Raw genomic sequence first — 21,599 nt, 5'->3', positions numbered from 1 at the left:
TTTAGACACAAATTACGTGCTTTTTGAAGCCATAATATCATGAATGTCGACTTATTAACATTTAGACTGGCCACAAATAAAATTTAATCTACCAATACGCTGCCATAAAAAATATCCTTAAAAACTTTCCGACAAGACATATTACATATTATCATCATTTTCCATACATCAAATTTAGAAATAACCACGAAATAACTTATACCATTTTTTTTAATGAAGACATACAATTAGACATCACACTTTGACAAAGAGCTTACAATATTTAGACAGCTCAGTATAATTATTTATTCATTTAATTAGACGGGACATTACAACATCACGTAGACTTAACAATATTTAGACAGTTCAATATTTTTTTTGTGTTTGATATTATTTCACACCTCAATTTTTTATATATTTATGTAGAATAAGGCAGTGTATCATCCATACAAACAGTCATGAGCGAATCTTCTGGATGTATTTCCAAATGCGCTTGAGTTCCGTCGTTGAATGGAAATGAGACGCTACCGTCTATTACTAAACCTGGAAAAAATAATTATCTATTATTATCTAATTAAATACATTTTTGAAGTGAAACTTCTTTATCGGGGTTGGAAAAAAATTTAGTGTAACATTTTTTCGTTACGCGCCATCTTCTTCTTATCTCTACCACGCGTGATTCGACGTATTTCTGTAAAGTTGCATAGAGTAAATTATTTTTGAAAAATAAGGTCATAAATAAGAAAAAGATGGTGCGTAACGGAAAAATGTCACGCGTCACGAAAAAATGTTACAATAAATTTTTTTCCAACCCCGATAAAGAAGTTTCACTTCAAAAATACTTTATTGTAGACCTTAAAGAATACATTTTATAAACTTAACATTTACATTTTTACACTACATTTACATTTTTATACCAATTTTTAGAAGTGAAACTTCTTTATCGGGGTTGGACAAAAATTTAGTGTAACATTTTTGCGTTACGCCGTACGCGTGACATTTTTGCGTTACGCCGTACGCGTGTCATTTTTGCGTTACGCCGTACGCGTGACATTTTTGCGTTACGCCGTACGCGTGTCATTTTTGCGTTACGCCATACTCGTGACATTTTTAAGGTCATAAAGAAGTTTCACTTCTTACGTGTGTACTCTAGTACACGCATACTTTTTTTTTTAATTTTTCAACGTACACACGTACACACAAACAAACATACCCGCGTCAGTACAATGCGACCGCACGCACACAGTCTCCGCCCGGTCTCGAACCCGCAACCCCCGCGGTGTGGGCCACTCTTCGAACGTTATGTATTCCCGGACTGAATAGGCTAGTTGTTCTGAATCTGGAAAAATAAGAAGAAAAAAATGTTTTAGAAACTAAAAAAAACACTTATCTATACCAATATTATAAAGCGGAAGAGTTTGTTTGAACGCGCTAATCTCATGAACTACTGGTCCGATTTGAAAAATTCTTTCGGTGTTAGATAGCCCATTTATCGAGGAAGGCTATAGGCTATATATCATCTCGCTAAGAACAACAGGAGCGGAGCCACGCGGGTGAAACCGCGGAGCACAGCTAGTATATGATAAAGTCATGAAACTGAAAAAGAAGGAAAAATAATAATATGATAGTTCCCGTTCCCGTGGGATTTCCGGGATAAAACCTATCAAACTCAAACATTCATTTATTCAATTAGACTACTATTTAGTAGCACTTTCGAATCGTCATTACATAGTATTTTTTAACATTTACCACCGATTCGGAAAGCAGTATCTATGGAGAAGAATCGGCAAGAAACTCCATAGTTGCTCTTTTAAAATAATGTCAATAAATAAAACATATCATCAACATATCCTATGTGTAAATCCAAGTTACCCTCTATATGTGTGCTAAATTTCATTGTAATCGGTTCAGTAGTATTTGCGTGAAAGAGTAACAAACATACATACACATACATCCTCACAAACTTTCGCATTTATAATATTAAACTGGCCGGTTGTCTTGGTTGGTCTTGCCTGCCTTCCAGAGGTCGTGGATTCGATTCCCACCTGGGGCAAATATTTGTGTCATGAACATAGATATTTGCTCTGTGTCTGGCTGTTAATTATCTATACTTATAAGTTTTTATTTAAAAATTATATATGTATATTTATCAGCCATCTGGTTTCCATAACACAAGCGAAAGCATAGTATGGGATCAGATTGTGCGGTGTGTGAAAATTGTCTTAAACTATTTATTTATTTATTAGTAGGACTAGCTTTCCGCCCCGGCTTCGCCCGTGGTACCTACATGTTTAAACTATCCTATCTCTCAAGTTGCAAGAAATGGAGCAAGGCTACAACTGAGTGGTACCCAAGAGATGGAAAACGAAATAGAGGAAGGCAAAAAGTAAAATGGGAAGACGATCTGAAACTGACGGCAGGTGCAAAGTGGAGAAGGGTGGCAAATGACAGAAGCCAGTGGAAGTTTTTGGAGGAGGCCTATGCCAACAGGCACACTGAAATTAGAGACATATTGTAAAATAAACAAAAATTTATTTATGTATAGTGTTAGATTATGTTGAATTGTTTACTGATTTCAGAATAAAGGGCTTTATTATTATTATTATTTTATTATTATTATTATCTCTCAAGTTGGATCGAACTGCACATGTGTGCGAATTTTATTATAATCGGTTAAGTGGTTTAGGAGTCCATTGAGGACAAACATTGTGACACGAGATTTATATATATTAGGTTTATATATATATTTATATATATTTATTAGGTTTTAGACAAAGCTGCAGGCGGAAAGCTAGTTTATAATATTAGTAGGATAGAACTTACCAGGCGGGAACATTAACTTTTGATTATATTTCTCTGTAACTTCCCGCGCTTTTTCCAAAGACGTGTCCAAACTTATGTTGTATTCGTCTTGCAATATTTTCATTAATTCCAACACTGAGTGTGTACGGAGACAGTTTATACTGAAATTGTAATAAAAAATGTATTAGTTTTTATTGAAATGCAATTTCTAATTTATAAATCGACCAATTTAGGTATTTGTCAAGCATGAATTTATTGTACTCTGTTGCTTTAAAATAAAAAAATGTATGCGTGTACTAGTGTACACACGTAAGAAGTGAAACTTCTTTATGACCTTATTTTTCAAAAAATAATTTACTATATATGCAACTTGACAGAAATACGTCGAATCACGGGTGGTAGGGATAAGAAAAAGATGGCACGTAACGGAAAAATGTCACGTGTAACGAAAAAATGTTACACTAAATTTTTTTCCAACCCCGATAAAGAAGTTTCACTTCAAAAAATTACTCTCTAGTCATAAACAATTGTAAATTAATACTTCAACTTTACCTGTAATGCCAAAAGGTAATACGGGTACCTTTAGCCACGAATTATTAAAGAAAACCATCTAGAGTCAAATCTTTTCCTTAACTTGTTATATAATGATGAAAAAAACTAAAACAATTTATATTCCCGCAGGAATCCATACTAATATTATAAATGCGAAAGTAACTCTGTCTGTCTGTCTGTCTGTTACTCAATCACGCCTGAACTACTGAACCAATTTGCATGAAATTTGGTATAGATATATTTTGATACCCGAGAAAGGACATAGGATAGGTTTTATCCCGGAAATCCTACGGGAACGGGTTTTTCTCTGAAAACGCGGGCGAAGCCGCGGGCGGAAAGCTAGTATTAAAATAAAAAGGAAAAGCGTATTTACACGGGTGTAACCGCGGGACGCAGCTAATATATTTCATATATACAGGTAAAATTACCTGTAATGTCTGTCATAATATTTTATGTTTTTGATAAAACAGAATCCTAGAAAAAATCATCTAGTTCGATATATATTTTATTTTTTAGATTTGGTCTTGAATATTACACGTATCATCTAATAGAAGATTGGTAATTTTGCTTTATACCCCCTCTTAATAAATTATCACTTCAACTTTACCTGTAATGCCAAGAGGTACTACCGGTACCTGTGGTCACACACAAGCCGGAACTTTTTGTGTGCGTCCATTTGCCGTTGTCTATTTTCAGTCGAAGTAGTGATACTCTTGATGTTACACTTTCACCTATGAATACCTGAAAATATAAATAAATACCTATAATAATTATAATTATCACTATAAAGCTGAAGGATTTGATTTTTTTCTTTGTTTGTTAGTTTCGGTAAAAAACTACGAGACTGTTTTTTTTATTATTTCACCATTAAGAAGTCTTTATTTTTTGTTTTTATAAAGAGAAATAGTTTGTTTGGATGATTGGTTCTGCTTATCTCACGAACTAGTGAAAAAAAAGAAATTATTGGATAGATAGTAGTAGATTTATCGAGAAAGGCTATATTTTATATACTTACTAGTTTTCCACCCGCGGCTTCGCCCACTTTGTCTAAAACCTAATAAATTATATACTAAAACCTTCCTCTTGAATCACTATTTAAAAAACACATAAAAATCCGTTGCGTAGTTTTAAAGATTTAAGCATACATAGGGATAAAGGGACAGAGAAAGCGACTTTGTTTTATACTATGTAGTGATGTGTTACGACCGATAGGAGCGGAGCAATGTTCCAAAAATAATTTTGCAATTATTTTTAATACAAAAGTAGCTCGTTCATACCTCATTTAAAGCCAAAAACGGCAATACTTTAGTGGCCAAGCTCGTTTCGTCTGTTTGTCCGTCTGTACACCGCTCGTTTGTATCTTGTCCGTCTTCTTGGTTTGATACTGGGGGATATCTGTAAAAATATATATTATTTAATTATTGTGTGGTTAATCGTAAGGGATGGATAAAAATAGTAAAAACGTATTTAATATGTATGATTATTTTATACTAGGTTAATAATAACTCAGGCCCCAGAATCACAGACACAATAGAAAATCTATTGTGTCGTGGACCGATCGAGCCGTTCGGGGCTCAATGGGTTATTTTTTTTTTTATAATTTCCAAACACTTCACATGAACGCTGTCACCGACATCAGGTATTTGATTAATCTATTTTTCTCCATAATTATTTTATTTATTATTATATGAAAAATAAACTTATCTCTCTTAAATTGGCACCTTAAATGACACTAAAATGTCACTAAATTGACACCAATCTCGCCTACGATAGTGCGAAGTGTGCGAATCAACACTTTGGGACTCTTTGCAAAGTTTTCAAGTGTTTATTTGCAAAATGACAGTTAAAATGCACCTAACTTGACACTTAAAGTGCACTAAAATGGCACAAACTCACCTACAATAGTGCAAAGTGTGCAGATCCACGGGTGTTATAGTGTCCAACAGTTTCGGCTCGCTAGTTATAGTGGTGCGTATTCGTGAACGACGCATCCAACGGAATCTACCCTGCAAATTTATGTTAAGTATATAATTAACTAGCTGTGCCACGCGGTTTTACCCGCATTGGTCCGCGGAATTATTTTTTACACGGATATTTTATTTTTAAGTCCATCCATTTAAAATTATATGCTGTAAGTGACTGAGTGAGTTTATAAGTGACTGAGTGAGTTTATAAGTGCCTGAGTGAGATTCTAAGTGACTGAGCGAGTTTATAACTGCACGAGTGAGATTATAAGTGACTGAGTGATTTTTTTTTTAATTAGAAATAGCCAGGCATTTGACTGCACCATTACCCGATGGTAAGTAGTGATGCAGTCTATGAATGGGCATGCCTGCCTAGATAGAGCCTAATCACTCTTGCCTTGATTTATAAACGAGTTAGTGAGTTAGTGCATGAGTTAATAAGTTTGTTTATCTGTATCTGTGTTCCTGCAGTTATAATAATAAATACCTCTTTCAACGCGTGTAGCGCGCCCTTAACGTCGTTGGAACACCACGTGGGCAAGCAAAGCCGGCCGACAGACTTGTGTGGTGCGCTGTTGAAGCCTATCACTGGTTTACTGTAATTTATTATTACAATATGTTGTAGTAAAATGTTTTCAAAGTTAAATATGTACCGGGTTAAAAGTCAAAATATAAAGCTGATCGCTGATAATCGGGTACTTTTATAATAAAAAAACACGTGTGTCACTCGGGGACTGCCGCGGTAAAGCTATTGCATGCTATGCCTTCAAGCCACACCTCCGCGCCCGTCCCCGTGGGGAGCGTGAGATTTTTTCGTTACGGAATTTCTCGATTCGGTCCCCGCCCTCAAGGCCCGCGATAGAAGCTATGCAATAGCTTAAAAAAAACAATTAAAATCGAATATCTTGGAAATGATTAGAAATCGTACAAGGTGGTCAAAAACAATGAATATTTTTTTCTGACCTTAAAGAGGATTTGTCGACTTTTCCAGTAACTTTGTTTATGTTGTACACGCTCCAGGGGAGTTAAAGTGTAGTCTTAAAGCAGTATTATTTGCAGTGTGGGAAAGTGATGACGCTAGACGACCTATAATATAGCTGTCTTTTTCCCACACACATTAAGCTTTCTAATTGTAAAATCATTTTTAAAATCGATACAGTTGAGTTTGAGTTTATTCTTCCTGTGTTATAATAATTATATATCTTATTTATTTATCAAAATATATTTTATTTTGTTGCACACTATGTCAATAAAAAATGGACAACAGAACTTAACATAGAACTAATTTTTAAAACTAGCATAAAATCAGACAAAAGACTCAAAATTGAACAGATTATAATTTATTTGACTATAAAGAAAATCCCACATAGTGAGATAATGGGATAATAACTCACTTGGCGTCTCTAACCCTAGAAGCAGCCAGTAAAAATGTCCCATCCCCACCGCACGGCACCACCACGTCGCACCAGTTTATTAATTCTTCGTTATATGTTAATCTGTAAATAAATGTAAATAAAATAATATAATATACTAAACAAAAGAGCGTGTGTGCCGAGCACACGTGTCAGAAGTGAAACTTCTTTGGCATGATTAAAAGATACCAAAATCGTCGCCTTACTCCATGATGTGACCTTGAAATTTTACTCTCAACGTGCCTAAAGAAGTTTTACTTCAAAAACACTTTTTACTAACATGAATACACCTAAAATAAAAAATAATAAAATATTTTACCCAACCGAATTGCAATGAATTTTTGAATTTTTTGCTGAATTTTTAGCACCTGGCTACGCTCACATACCCGTATGTATAGAAAGTGCGTTATCATTCTATTATTTACATTCTTATCTACATAGCCTACCTATAGTGTCGTAATTCATTTATCATAATGTTTTTTTACCAACTGAATTAGTTTTATGAATAATACGTTATTGAAAATTTAAATCTATCCGTACTGCCACCAACTTTTTAATGAAGTGGGGCGCCTCGATCATCACTGCTCAATTACTTGCGTATTAACTATTAAATATATTTAAAATCGATATAATTGTTCATGTTATGTACATGGCCTGAAGATCATGACCACTATTTGCAAATCTTATAGGCGTGGTTTTTATTCATATTTGTTATTATTTCATATGTTATCAGTGTGTTTATGACTAGGAAATTGTTGTAATATTATTAAACTAATAAATAAACAAACTTCTGATTTTTTGGAGCTTATGACCGAAATTATTTTTTATCGAAATTACTTATTATCGAAATCGGTTCAGCCGTTTTCGAGTTATGCGCTTACCAACACATTTTGCGATTCATTTTTATATATAAGAAGATATTAATATAAAATACATATGTTATCATTATTTATGACAAGGAAACTTGTAATATTCCTCTTCCCCCTCGGATCTCAGTCAGAGTGGACGTGTTTGTGTTCGTTTCTCTAAAAATATTTTTATTTGCGAATAATTAATTAAATTAAATCGAAACTAAAGTCAGCAGTACCAGGCGAGCATAAACCGTACGAAGTTATTTAGCGTCGCTGTGGATGTGCGAGTGAAACAATCTGTGAGTAAAAGAGCAAGCGTTGAAGTAAAATTACAAATAAATGTACTAGGAGAACATCAGTAAAAGAGATTAAAACGCTAAAAACTGTACAAAAAATTCACAACGTCCATTAATGTCGTCTTAGCTAGTTGGACCGCAGTACGGACGAGACAACGTCTTGAGGAAAGCGAGTTCTAGTCCCAACAGAATATATTGAATTTTTTATATTTTATTTTTATTATTTTCTTTTTATTTATTTTTTGGGACTCATAATGCCCCTTAAAAGAACACCACCGACTGGCTCATCTAAATCAAAATGTGATACCGAATCGGACTCAAATACTCCGTCTTATGGAAGACAAACTATAAATATAAGCCAAAGACGTAAACGCAAACTGGAGCACGGTGAAGAATTGAGTGATTTAAAGGAATATTTTAAAAAGATGTTTACGGAATTTAAAGATGAACAAGAAAAAAAATATGCCTCCTTGCTTAACAGATTTGAAGAAATGAATAAATCACTATCAAATTTCTGTAAGACAACGGAATTCATTTCAAAACAATACGATGATTTAAAAGAACAATTTAATACCTTAATAAGCGAAAAGAAAGCACTTCTTAATAACACGAATATGCTCGTAGATAAAATCGAAAACTTTGAAAGGCATCAAAAAAGAGCTAGCCTAGAATTGAGAAACATACCTTCACGTATACCGGAATCCAAAGAAGACCTTTTTAAAATAGTAATCAACACGGGCAAATTCCTAAGTGTTCCTGTCGCTACTTCGGATATCTTTGATGTATTCCGTACTAAAGCAAATTCTCAAGGCATGAAATCTCTGATAGTTGAATTTAATTCAGTTATAACTAAGGAAAATTTTTTACAGTCATTAAAAAAATATAATCAGATAAATAAACCAAATTTCTTCAACTCTACAAATCTGGAAATTGAAGGACCGTCTAAACAGGTCTATATGTCAGAATCTCTTACCGCAAAAACAAGACACCTTTTTTATTTAGCCCGAGATTTTGCAAAAACCAATAACTACAGCTATTGTTGGACATCCCGAGGTTTTGTTTATTTGAAGAAAAAGGAGGGTAGTCAAGCAATTCGCGTAAACTCGCAAGATATTCTAACATCCTTATGTATATCAAAATGACTAATCTTTGTAAAGTTTAATTGTTTTAGTTTTGTAAACTATTTTTTACTTCCAACTTATTATGTATTTATTGCTAAAATGAATGTAAACAATTTCAACAAACACATTACATATACACATATTAATTATACATTAATTATTTTCAGAAACACATATTTTTATCATTTTATAAACGACACCAAATTCAAATTCATCCTCCAGTACTACATCATAACTACCATTTATATTGATTGTGGATCTGAATGTTATTTGCACTTCCTCTACAATACAACCGCTTTTATAATCCGTTTAAAAAAAAGTAAATATTGCTTAGCTAATTTAGACACAACTGCTTGTTGTTGTAAGGCTATAATATTAGGTTTTCTCTTTGTCGCAATTAAAAAAACCCCAATTTTAAATACACTATATACGTTTCTATGTACAAATGTAGAAGGTATCGTTATTTTGTATTGTCTTAAAAAATCGTCTACGCCCTTTTATATAATGAACAATCAGTATTATATCATATTATTTAAAATTCGATGATGTTAATCAAATACACAAAGACATAGATTCCTTTAACATAGCTGAATCTACTATGTGTGATATTGAAGACTGTCGGTCTCACCTTCCAGTTTCTAAAAAATGTTTAAAAATTTTCCAGCAAAATATACGTAGCTTAAATTGTAATTTTGATGCCCTATTAGCGATTCTTACCAGCAGTGGAGTTTTGTGGGACTATGTTGTCTTGACGGAGTGTTGGCTGTCACTTAATTATAATATACCAATTATGGAAGGGTACCACTATCACGCTAGTACGAACAATCGTACTCAAAACGAAGGCGTCGTGGTGTATTATAGAAATGAATTAGTTACTCTGGTATCGGAACCACAAATAGTGGACGCAAACTGTGTTATTCTTCAACCAGATCGTAATACTATCGTTATTGCTATTTATAGACCTCCAGGGTATAAAAATATAAACAACTTTATTCAATCTCTAAACAGCATTTTGATGAATTATTCTTCCACTCAGAATATAATTATCGTGGGTGACATTAATATTGACATTAGCGAAAATTGCTCGGATATAAACGCCTTCACTTATTTAGAAATGCTTGCATTCCATGGCATTCAACCGGCTCATTCTCTTCCTACTCGCTATAAATCATGCTTAGATCACGTTTTACTTAAAACTAAACTAGCTGCTCATTGTCTTATACTTCCAACATCTCTTACTGATCATAATAGTGTAGTTCTTTATATTTCCATAAATAAAATCTTAAAACCCAGTAAACATGTAACACATATAAACTATGATAAATTAGGTATTGATTTAAATGAAACAGATTTTAAACCTCTTTACACATTTCCTGATATAGATGATGCTGTTAACTTCTTTATAAATAGTCTTCGAACTCTGATAGTTGCGAACTCTACTGAGACCGTAAAGTCTAAGAGAAGGAGAATTCTTAAGCCATGGATGACACAAGGAATCTTAAAATGTCTCAAAAATCGAGATAATCTATACAAAAAAACTAAAAAAGAACCAAATAACGATATCTTAAAAGTTACTTATAAGAGATACAGAAATTTTTGTTCGTCCTTGATTAAAAAATTAAAAAGAGATTACGAGAAATTACAACTACAAAATGCTAAAAATAATAATAAAAGACTATGGAAAGCCATCAAAGAGATCACAAATACATCGAAAATTAAAAATAATTCATCCGAACTCCTATTAAGCAATAACTCTAAGCAATCTATAAATGACGTTAATAGCTTCTTTGTTAATATTGGCGAAAAGTTGGCAGAAAAAATAAACCGAAACAAACATATCAGACGGACAGGCTCTTCAGCACATGTTTCCAACCCCCATTCTTTTGTTATGCTACCTACCACTGAAGATGAAGTCAAATCTATAATAAGGAATCTAAAAAGTGATTGCGCTGTTGGTCTCGATCTGATTTCTTCCAATATCCTAAAGAATTTTTGTGAAATTTTATCTCCTCATATAACATATATTTGTAACTTGTCAATATCAACAGGACAATTTCCTAAAGTTTTAAAAAAATCAAGAATCCATCCAATCCACAAGGGCGGAGACAGGGACTGTGTTAATAACTACAGGCCAATTTCTATCCTTCCAGCTTTGTCAAAAATTTTGGAAAGAGTCATGAATAAAAGGCTTGTTGACTTTTTAGAGAAGAATAAGCTTTTGTCTTCAGCTCAATTCGGTTTTAGAGCTAACAAATCGACTTCTGATGCTGTACACGAACTTACAAATTTTATTGTGACTAATATGGATAAAAAGAAGAAAACATTAGCAATATTTCTGGATCTGGCCAAGGCTTTTGACACAGTCTCTGTCCCGATCTTGATAAACAAACTTGAATGCTTAGGTGTTAGGGATATACAATTGAATCTGTTCAAAAGCTATTTGACTGATCGAACGCAATGTGTAATAATTGACGATGTTATCAGTGATGAGGCTCCTATCAACTATGGCGTCCCACAGGGCAGTATTTTAGGCCCTACTTTGTTTCTCGTCTATATTAATGATCTGTGTAAACTTAAATTTCCATCAGCTAAAATCATTACCTTTGCTGATGACACATCTTTGGTATTCAGCGGTGATACGTGGAATGAAGTATTTTTAAATGCCCAACAAGGACTAAATGAAGTTACTGAGTGGTTACATGAAAATTCCCTAACATTAAACATCGATAAGACAAAGTATATAACTTTCTCTATGAAAAATACTGATAAAACTGATATGCATAGTTTAATTACACACTCTTGTAACAAAAATGATCCAAACTGCACATGTCCTAGAATAAATAGTACTGAATCAATAAAATACCTGGGCGTTATTATAGACGATAAATTGAATTTTCAATCACACATTAACTTAATAGCCACTCGCACCCGTAAGCTTATCTCAATTTTCAAAAACTTAAGACATGTTGCTGATGAACAACTCATTATAACAGTATATAAAGCCCTATGCCAGTCACTGTTGACCTATTGCATAACATCTTGGGGTGGTGCTCCTAAAACTTATTTTATTAAGATAGAAAGAGCACAACGAGCTGTCTTAAAAGTTATAAAATTTCTGCCTTTCTTTCACCCTACAAAGGACGTTTATGTGATGACCAGGGTACTAACTGTACGACAATTATTTATTCTTCACACAGCTGTACGCCAACATTCTCTTACTACCTTCAGCCTTGAGCGGGCTAACGCGTCACGCAGAAGGGGCAAAATTTGTGAAACAAATAAGTTTAGTACAAAATTTTCACATCGCTTTTTTTGTTACCAGGGCCCTAATATCTACAATAAATTAAACGAAATTCTCTCAATTTTTTCACTAACAACTGACAAGTGTAAACGTGTGGTAAAGGAATGGATTCAAAAATTGGATTATGCTGCTACAGAAAACTTGCTTTAAATTGTGAAATTTGTGATGTTAGTAAATATGAAATTAATATTAATAGTATATCTAATAATAAATTATTTATTACAGTAGGTAAAATGATAAAATTGCTTTCAGTGTAAATTATTTTTATTTTTATTTAAAATATAAATAAACAAATGGATGAATTTTAAAATATGTATGACACACAAACATAAACGCGCGCACACACACACACACTCACAACACACAAACATACACACACAACACACACACACAACACACACACACAAACACATATGTAGGTATATTTTTTAATTTTTATTTTTGTAAATTTTAAATAACAATAAACTTATGTCGTTCTCACTACCTAACCACAAACTTATGAATTATGTGTAACATATTTTTGTAATTGTTTTTTGGTTCCGAGGGCGGGGACCTGGTGATCTGTGATACCGGTTAAAACCCATTTCAGACACCAGCTCCTCCAACTCCAACTTATTGTTTGATAATTTTGTATGCATGTAGATTAATTTATGTGATTGGGAATTGTGAGGAGAAATAAATAAATGATTTGATTTGAAATGATTTGATTGACCTTGCTCAATTAGCGCGGATAATCAACACACAAGTGGCTTGTTTACTTTATGTATATTGACTCTTTTACAAGGTACTGTTTGGATAAACTCATCTGGATGAAACAACATAATATGATCAAGTATTTACAGTGATTTTTATATTTATAGAAGATGAATAATAGATGTTTTTATATTTAGTTCTCACTAGCTTACCGCCCGCGTCTTCGCCCGCTTTGACTAAAACCTAATAAATTATATACTAAAACCTTCCTCTTGAATAACTCTATCTATTAAAAAAAACCGCATCAAAATCCGTTGCGTAGTTTGATAGATCTAAAACGGACATAGGGACAGAGAAAGTGACTTTGTTTTATACTATGTAGTGATTTACACAAGATTTTCTTTACATAGAGAAATCCTTTGTGATAAAAAACTCCGCAACTTCCCAAATCAATAACAAAAAATTCACAAAAAAAATTTTTTGTTTCATTTTTTTGTAAATTTTTTGTCTCCCAACCCCCCATTAATAATTCATACATATTTCATACACACCGGCTAGCCATTTCCACCTTTAGGCCCATGTTTTTGAAACTCTTGGCGACATTTTCCTCAAACGCCTTCTGCTCTCTATGGTTGGTTATCATAGCGTCGTAGTCGGAGCCGCGCTTGCGCAGTATTTTTTCTAATTCTGAATCGGATATATTGTCGTGGCTGTGCCTGGAATGGAGATAACAAAATATTGAAATAAATATAACACTTAGAAATTAAAGACTTTTTAACGGATTTTAAACGCGATTTATTCATTATATTATTTTCCCGACGTTTGGAACACTTTACAGCGAGCGCGTGGTCACAGGGAGACTGAGATGTTATACGTCTTGACGGTCATTCAAAAATTGCTACTTCTAAATGTATAATACTCGCGTAAAATCAAACACTAGAAAATACTAAATATAACACTTCCACAAAAGTATGGCATTGATCAATTAAAAGCATCATAACTACAATAAATACAAAGGGTAAGTATAGACTAAAAAAATGCAGTATAGAAATGAAGAAAGAGAAAAAATTATTGTAAAATTAACATACTTATTAAAAATATGAAAGTTTGAGGATGAATTATAAAAAAAACTGAACTGGTTATACTGGTAGTGCTGTAGCTTACGTAGGTATCACAAAAAAACTTAAGAAGCTAAAAAAATAAACAGATTTCACTATACCACAATCCATGCTTTTAAAATATTCGTTTTAAAAACAACATAAAAAAAATTGGTTGTCTGTAAAGTCGGTTTACTGACGATAGTTGAACGTGTTGTGCTTCTTTGTCGCTCGTTCTCTCGCTCGCACATGGAACGCCTCAGAGCGAGGTAACGCCGCATGAGTCATGTTTTTTCGTGCGTGCAGCCGGCTCTATCGAATTATAAGACGTTGTCACGTCAAAAAAATAGTATAGTATAGTTTGGTTATAAAAGAAAAGAACTCACTTTTCATATTCGTATCTGGTGACTTTGGACACTATGAGGCACTTTTCCATCATCAGCCGTTGGTCTTTTGAATCGTGTTGCCGCCGATCTGGTATTGTGTCGCATAATTCCTTCTTTCTTAAACCTGGGTATAATTTAAGAGTTTCAGTATGAATTTATAATAATTTTAGTCATATTTTTTGTATTTGTTTACTTTCCTGATAAGATTAAGAGTATTTGCAAAATTGTGGCAACGCAGTACTGCCATAAATTAAAATATTGAATTGAATTGAAGATTAAGAGTACATAAATTTGCCTTATCGAGTTTTCGCATTCAAAAACTTTGAATGTATAGGTATTTATTACTGTAAAAGGCCGGCTACGATACATTTTAATATCTAGAAAAAAATTACTAGCGGAAATATTTTTGCAATACCACTCCTATTGGTCGTAACTCGAAGTCTAATGTTATCATCTACCCTAACCCTTCCTCTTTAAATGGACTGTCCACATAAATAATTTTGCATTTCGAACCAGAAGGGTATCGAAACCACTAAACAAAGCCATACATTTTCGCATTCGCATAATTATTAAACAGTCACATATTAATTACTAGCTGTGCAGCGCCGTTTTACCCGCAGTGCTCCGCTCCTGTTGGTCTTAGTAGCTTTTCTGGATAAATGAGCTTTCTAACACCGAAAGAATTTTCCAAATCGGAACAGTAGTTCCTGAGATTAGCGCGTTCAAACAAACAAACTCTTCCGCTTTATAATATTAAGTATAGATTATGTACTTAGAAGAATTTTCCATTTCACGCAGTACGAATGTTAATCCTAAAAAAACAATGTAAACGTCCTTACGAGTCATAATTTGTTTGTTATGAAGAATTTATTCTAGATTATTCGCACGATAAAAACAACAGATTAAATAATCGAAAATGATAATACGCATGAATGATAATTGCTTGAAGAATTTATGATCTGTCCCAATGACCTATAACTGTTCGTAATTTTCCGATACTGTGTCTTAATATATCGGGATCCGGAAATAAGCAGTGGGAGTTGATAGGTTAACTGATAAATACTGGAAAAAATTGCATTATTTTCCGACTCGGAAAGAATGTTATCTTTTGAAGTCAACGATATAAAAAGCGTAGATGCGTTATATGTAATTGTTCGAAAAATGATGGCCCCGGTTACGCACATGTCAAACGTATAGCATTTGAAAACCGAGAAAGAGACGGCACGCTAGTTTCTATACGAAAAAAAAGAGACATACACATCCAAGTCGGGTCATTTGACCCGAATTTATGGTGCCACTTCGTGAGCGCGTATAACGCATCTACGCCCTATTACCTATAATTGAAGTAATGCTTCTTTAGGTTGAGAGTTAAATTAATTTGAAAGTCGCGTCATAGAAATACCGTCACGTCATGGAGTAAGGCGACGATCTTGGTATCTTTGAAACTTGCCAAAGAAGTTTCACTTCTGACACCTGTGCTCGGAACACTAAAATTTATAAATAAAATGCATTATTTTCCGATTCGGAAAGAATCTTATCTTCTTCGATTGTATCAGGTTATTGTGTATAAATCCACGACATTCTGGTTTTACCAAACGACTTTCGGATTTTATTGAAAAAAAATGTTTGCTTGTATTTGGAAATAACAGAGGAAAAATTTGACTGTTTTTTGAATTTCATTAAAAAACACTTAAAAAACTAATTTATTCTTTTCACATAAGGATTTTGAACTATCATTTAAATTCTTTCTAAAAACAAATGATACATATCAACCATAATATTATGTTGTAAAATTCCATTTTTAAATTTTATACATTCTAATTAGATAATCATTTATTCAGTTTTTATAAACATTATTTTTTATGAAAAAAAAAAAAATACTGAATGCAAAACAGTATTTTTTGTGTAAAATAGACTAAATTTTGTATGTTCATCTCCCTAGTATCATACCTACACTACATTGGAAACACACAATCACAATTTTTTTTACTTAATTTTAAACCTAAACCTTATTATACAAATAGAACTTAGATACCGTTAATGTAACTTGTTTCAAACTTGCAGTATGTGAAAACCTGTTATCAAGCATGCGCTTAAAATAACTGGAAGCCACACTGTGTATATCAAATATTGATTCAGACAGAAATATAACATGTACTAGCTTTGCCCACGGTTTTACCTGCTTTCCTCTGCTCTTAGTGGTCCTAGCGTGATATATAATTTTTTTATTGTGTAAAAAAATACAAATCTTAATAATCTTATACACATAAAAGAAAAAGATAGCAATAGTGCCAAAAAGGACTCCCCGTCAGCAAAGCAGTAACCATTAATTAAAATGTATATCTGTACTGCTTTTCAGAGACCATATGATTGTACAGATGCAATGATTCAGTACTAAATAATACATATTATTACAAAATATCCTATAGCCTTCCTCAATAAATGGACTACCTAACAGTGAAATAATTTTTCAAATCGTATTCTATAATTCCTGAGATTAGCGCTTTCAACCAAAAAAATACTTTAGTTTTATAATATCAGTATAGATGAGTAAAGTAGGTAATTGACCCGAAAGATTATTATTGTTTTTAAACACAGTACAGTTATTTTTAGCACTAAGTATGTATGCTTCATTGTTTTGTATTCATTATCTAAACACCGGAAGGTTCTAAATACGTAAAATTTGTTTACTTCTTTCACTCTGTAGTGGGTGTGGTGTTTTTAATTTATCAACAACAGGATATTATTGTTGTTTAGTCACATTTTGGTATATGTAGGTACCTATTACCATGAAGATGTTGTTTTAGTACAATCAGCATGATTTACATTTGTTACTAAAGGAGTTTTTTTATTTTTACTAAATAATAAGTAATTAATAATTATTATGGAAACATAATAATTACTTATTATGACCTTGGTACAGTGGTTGACGCGTGAGCGTAGAACCGAGGGGTCCTGGGTTCGATTTCCAATGGAGACGAAGAAAAAAAAATGAACATGACACAAGGCTGATCACCTACTTGTCCCTAAAGAAAATCAATCAGTGAAACAGATGTTGGAATAATGCATCTGCCCCTTACCCCACTAGGAGACACGGGACTTCACTGTATGGAAACATGAATTATAATATTTAATTTAATAATTAATATGATAGTATTCGCGTTTATACATATCAAACATACAAAAAGTCTTTCTCTTTAAATAAAGAGTTAATAACAAACTTAATTACCTGTTTGCCCTAACTTTCCACTAGAAATTATACTGTATGGAAACTCCCACATAAACAGAGGCATAAATCAATAATAACAAAAACTATAGGTAATAATAACAAATGCTTATAGAAAATTTTCACACACGGCACAATCTGATCCCATACTAAGCTTTCGCTTGTGTTATGGAAACCAGATGGCTGATAAACATACATATATAATTTTTAAATAAATACTTATATAGATATAATTAACACCCAGACACAGAGCAAACATCTATGTTCGTCACAGAAATATTTGCCCCAGGTGGGAATCGAACCCACGACCGCTGGCTTGGAAGGCAGGGCCACTACCAACCAAGCCAACCAGTCAGTCAATATTACTTCCTGATCAAAACAACTAGATATTAATGATAATCCTTTCTATTTGAAGCTTGAGTTATCTTTATCAAAACTGACCTTTAAAAGATAATAAATAATTATGCAAATATTGCTATAATCTGTGGTAATGTGAATTTAATATTATTTTATCTTGCACACTTGGTACAATCGTAAAACGTGTTATTGTATAGAAATTAATGTTCCTAATTCTTGGAATAGATATCAATTAATTTCCCGATTAATATGAAACAATTAATGTATTTCTATATACAACTAGTGGCCGACCCCGGCTTGCCATAAGTGCAATTATGGATATTATCTACATTTAACATACCTTTAATCACTCTATAATATTATAAAGCTGAAGAGTATGTTTGTTTGGTTGTTTGAACGCGCTAATCTCAGGAACTACTGGTACAATTGGAAAAATTCTTGCTATATTATAATCCAGCCATATTTTCTTTGATATTACCATGTAGCAATTGAAATAAATAAATAGAACCTGTTTGTACTTTGTCATATCTCTTCTTATATATAAAAATGAATCGCAAAATGTGTTGGTAAGCGCATAACTCGAGAACGGCTGAACCGATTTCGTTAATTCTTTTTTTATTATATTCCTTGAAGTACGAGGATGGTTCTTATGTAGAGAAAACGTAAACATGTACCACGGGCGAAGCCGGGGCGGACCGCTAGTTATTAATAATATCATGTTAGAATATCTAACTGGGTCAGAAATTTATTATTGGCAAGTGTATATGTGTGCAATAAAATAAATTAGTTTAAATTAACAGAGTGTTGCTTGCAATTGATTTTATGTCTTGTTTCATTGATCAAATGTTTTTATAAATGTTCAATTGACCTTATAGACAAATCTATACCAATATTATAAAGCTGAAGAGTTTGTTTGTGTGAACGTGCTAATCTCAGGAACTACTCTGGTCCTATTTGAAAAATTTTTTGGTGTTAGATAGCCCATTTTTATATATATAGCCTATAGCCTTCTTCAGAATATGGCTATAGGCTATATATCATCGCGCTAAAGCCAACAGGAGAAGAGCACTGCAGATAAAACCGTGGGGAACAGCTAGTTCTGAATATGGTAGTAGTAAAACAAACGATTTTCAATAAGGTTGGTGAAGGGTGTTGTTTGTTATTAAAGTGATTGTATATCATGGAAACGACCGCCTCCTCTGTACAGTGGTTGAGGCATGAGCGTAACACCGAGGGGTCCTGAGTTTGATTCCTGGTGGAGACGGAGAGAAAAAAAGTCTTGGTCTGGTAGGACACAGAAGGCTGATCACCTACTTGTCCCTAAAGAAAATCGATCAGTGAAACAGATGTAATATGCATCTGCCGCTTATCCCACTATGGGATGAGACTTCACTATATCATGGAAATAAGGCAGTAAAAGAAATTGTTTCAGAACATTATACTTTGTTTATTAGGAATAATTTTTTATCTGTTTTTAGGGTTCCGTAGCCAAAATGGCAAAAACGGAACCCTTATAGTTTCGTCATGTCCGTCTGTCCGTCTGTCCGTCTGTCACAGCCGATTTACTCGGAAACTATAAGTACTACAGTGATGAAATTTGATGGGAATATGTGTTGTATGAACCGCTACAAAAATATGACACTAAATAGTAAAAAAAAGAATTGGGGGTGGGGCCCCCCATACATGTAACTGAGGGATGAAATTTTTTTTTTCGATGTACATACCCGTGTGGGGTATCAATGGAAAGGTCTTTTAAAATGATATAAAGTTTTCTAAAAAACATTTTTCTTAAAGTGAACGGTTTTTGAGATATCAGCTCTCAAAGTCGTAAAAAGTATGTCCCCCCCCCTCTATTTTTATAACTACGGGGTATAAAATTCTAAAAAAAATAGAGGTGATGCATGCTAATTAACTCTTTCAACGATTTTTGGTTTGATCAAAGTATCTCTTATAGTTTTTGAGATAGGTTGATTTAACTGTAATTTATTATATTTGCTGCTACGGAACCCTTTGTGCGCGAGCCCGACTCGCACTTGGCCGGTTTTATATTTTACTTGTCAAATTGTAGGCTGGTGCAAGAATTGATGAAATAATTATCATGTTTTAAAGTAATATAATGCAATTTGTGAAGTTTGATAAGTTGGAAACAACAAATAAAGATAATCTACTTTTAGTTCTATTCATTAAATAACAACATGAAATAGGATGTGAAAATTTCATATAGGTAATTGATATTTTAATCTATACTAATATTATAAAGCTGAAGGCTTTGTTTGTTTGTTTGTACATGCTAATATCATGCAACTACTGGTCTGATTTAAAAAAATCTTCCGGTATTGGATAGCCCATTTATCGAGGAAGGCTATAGGCTATATATCATCTGAGGGAGAGGAGCACTGCGGGTAATACAACGGAGCAAAGCCGGTAAATGATATTTTACTTAAATATATATTAATATCTTAACATCCCAATACTAGATACCCACAACTTTTTTTGGTAGTATAACATTGTAGAATAAACATAATTCCCTATCATAATACACATACTTATAAAAAAACCCACTAATCATATTTAAGTAAATATAATATTAAAGATTATAGAACACGAGTATATTTACTGTGTGTCACGAAGCTTTTAGAAACAGATCACGCGGCTATCGTATCATTAATTAATTTATTTTATCATTATAAAAATATGATTTATCTGATAAATCTTGAATACTTACGGCGCAATCCTTTAGCTATGGACACTGTGAAATTATTTAACACCGACATACCGGACACTTTAATATCAGTTATTATCAACACGTAAATAAACTTTAATCTTATCTATAGAAACTTTCATAAACGTTCGATCACTTTAACAGCTGTTAATGAACTACTTATTAAAACGGAGGCGTGGTAAATACGATTGCGATAAATTCGCAATTTATTTCAGTTGATAAGTTATCAATTAAATTATAGATATGTAATAAGAAATTAAAATTTCTGTAAGATAAATAAGTCCAGCAAAAGCAAGTAAAAAGTTTGGACTTTGGAGGTGGGGGGAAAATCATTTACGTCAATGTCACATTGACAACTTGAGTGATGCGAAATTATCGATTTTCATACGCAATGTACGAAATAGATGTTTCCTCCTTTCAATATGATTTGCACACACTGCACATAATATAATAATTATATGGATATGATAAAGTTGAATTAGATATTATTTGCACATGATGCGTATGACTGAATTAATTTTAATTTTGAGCATTTATGGAGGACAATCTACAATTAAATATTAACTCCTGCCTATGTTAATTAGCAAAAATAACACAACACAATAAAAGGGGCTTCATTAGATTCTAGAATAAATTGTAGAAAGGCTTTGCATCGTAAAATAATAAAAAAATGTGTGCGTGTACTAGTGTACACACGTAAGAAGTGAAACTTCTTTATGACCTTATTTTTCAAAAAATAATTTACTTTAATATGCAACTTTACAGAAATACGGCAATCACGCGTGGTAGGGATAAAAACAAGATGGCGCGTAACGGAAAATGTTACACTAAATTTTTTTC

General features: G+C 32.9%; 1 protein-coding gene across 1 annotated transcript; it reads right to left on the bottom strand.

Annotated features, from left to right (window-relative positions):
• Positions 1–212: 212 nt before the first annotated feature.
• Positions 213–21,075, bottom strand: Nadk2 (NAD kinase 2, mitochondrial). The gene is made up of 11 exons (XM_089712274.1): positions 20,763–21,075; positions 14,455–14,578; positions 13,523–13,687; positions 6,692–6,793; positions 5,785–5,893; positions 5,230–5,339; positions 4,611–4,728; positions 3,941–4,074; positions 2,803–2,942; positions 1,193–1,318; positions 213–522 (listed from the first exon to the last, which is right to left on the bottom strand). The coding sequence occupies exons 1-11, from the start codon at positions 20,809–20,811 to the stop codon at positions 398–400; spliced, it is 1,302 nt and encodes a 433-aa protein (XP_089568400.1). The 5' UTR covers positions 20,812–21,075; the 3' UTR covers positions 213–397.
• Positions 21,076–21,599: the final 524 nt, after the last annotated feature.

This window comes from Colias philodice, chromosome 28, assembly GCF_061535455.1.
Source record: "Colias philodice isolate Cphi_HAF_F1 chromosome 28, ilColPhil1 Martin Lab GWU primary, whole genome shotgun sequence".
Classification (NCBI taxonomy): domain Eukaryota; kingdom Metazoa; phylum Arthropoda; class Insecta; order Lepidoptera; family Pieridae; genus Colias; species Colias philodice.
The sequence above is the reverse complement of the archived record's forward strand: the minus strand, read 5'-3'. Positions and strand labels throughout refer to the sequence as shown.

Coding starts and splice junctions, on each gene's coding strand:
- Nadk2 (XM_089712274.1), bottom strand. CDS start 20,811: ATGTCGGTGTTAAATAATTTCACAGTGTCCATAGCTAAAGGATTGCGC. Junction 4,729..5,229: donor CACACTTTGCACTATTGTAG/GTGAGTTTGTGC, acceptor ATATTTTTACAG/ATATCCCCCAGTATCAAACC. Junction 4,075..4,610: donor CGTTTTTGGCTTTAAATGAG/GTATGAACGAGC, acceptor TTATATTTTCAG/GTATTCATAGGTGAAAGTGT.